Raw genomic sequence first — 1,267 nt, forward strand, 5'->3', positions numbered from 1 at the left:
AATTATGGATAAAATGGTTAATTTTACGGTTGACAAGCAACACTTTGAATTATTGAAAGAGCTATACATCCGTGGGTTGAAGGATCATGGAGCTGAACAGCCGTTTCAACATACTCTTTATTATCTGGCAGTTCTGCTTGCTGAACAAGAGTGGACCAAAGATGAACTCCTGGATGCCACTGATCATATTACATTGGAGAAATTCGAAGCATTTGTGCCTCAGTTATTGTCAAAAATGCATGTAGAGAGTTTGATCTATGGGAATTTGACGAAAGCTGAGGCGTTGGAGAGTGTACGGCTCGTTCAATCGAAATTAACAGCTGATCCAACGAATCGGGGCAACAGAACACTAGTACCTCTGTTACCTAAACAATTGTTGCCGTATCGGGAAATTAATCTTGAAGAAGGCTGTCATTTTCTCTATGAGGTAGAGGATCATCATCACAAGTCATCTTGCACCCAAGTTTATTATCCGAGTGGATTGCAATCAACGGATTCCGACATGCAGTTGGATCTGCTCGTACAAATAATATCGGAGCCGTCCATTACAGTTTTGCGAACCAAGGAACAACTGGGGTACATCGTTTTTTGTGGAGTACAGAGGAGTAATGGGGCCCAAGGGTTGACAGTCATTGTGCAGGGTCTTAGACATCCTCAGTATGTCGAGGAGAGGATAGACGCATGCATGGAGTCGATGTTGGAGCGATTGGTCGATATGCCGGATGATGAACTTAACCGGCATAAGACTTCACTTGCTGCTCATAGGCTCAAGAAGCCCAATACGATGACCAGTTTGTTCAAGGTTTTCTGGAATGAAATCTCTACCCAGCAGTATAATTTTGATCGCGTTACAAATGATGTCGCATATCTTATGAAGATTAATAAGGAGCAGATCATTAATTTCTTCAAGGTGAGTTTATATATCGTAATTTACTGAGGAATTGTGTGGATAATATTTTTGAAGGAGGATGAGGTTCAGGAATTAAACGTTTATTAAGGGGAATTACGTTTTACCACTTGAGCGAGGCGCGCGTAAAATTGACACCTGAACATAAAAAAATTTTTTTTATTCAATCCAATGACAACACGTGGAATACATTTCTAATGATCCAATCCATTATCACAGAATGTGTCAAGAATTTTTTTCCATTCTTCATCATTTCTTCCAAAGAAAAAAAATATTTTTGCGTTCCCAATACAATTTATTCACTCGCGTTAGAAAACCTTTTTTGGCTGAAATTTTTTGGCTTTCATTCTGTTAATCCCA

General features: G+C 39.4%; 1 protein-coding gene across 1 annotated transcript; it reads left to right on the forward strand.

Annotated features, from left to right (window-relative positions):
* The first annotated feature begins 13 nt into the window (after positions 1 to 13).
* On the forward strand, positions 14 to 997 carry LOC105271954 (insulin-degrading enzyme-like). Its single transcript, XM_011313788.1, has 2 exons — positions 14 to 910; positions 965 to 997. Exons 1-2 carry the CDS (start codon positions 14 to 16, stop codon positions 995 to 997), a joined length of 930 nt encoding a protein of 309 aa, XP_011312090.1.
* The last annotated feature ends 270 nt before the right edge of the window (positions 998 to 1,267 follow it).

Source organism: Fopius arisanus, unplaced genomic scaffold, assembly GCF_000806365.1.
Source record: "Fopius arisanus strain USDA-PBARC FA_bdor unplaced genomic scaffold, ASM80636v1 scaffold00129, whole genome shotgun sequence".
Taxonomy (NCBI): Eukaryota; Metazoa; Arthropoda; class Insecta; order Hymenoptera; family Braconidae; genus Fopius; species Fopius arisanus.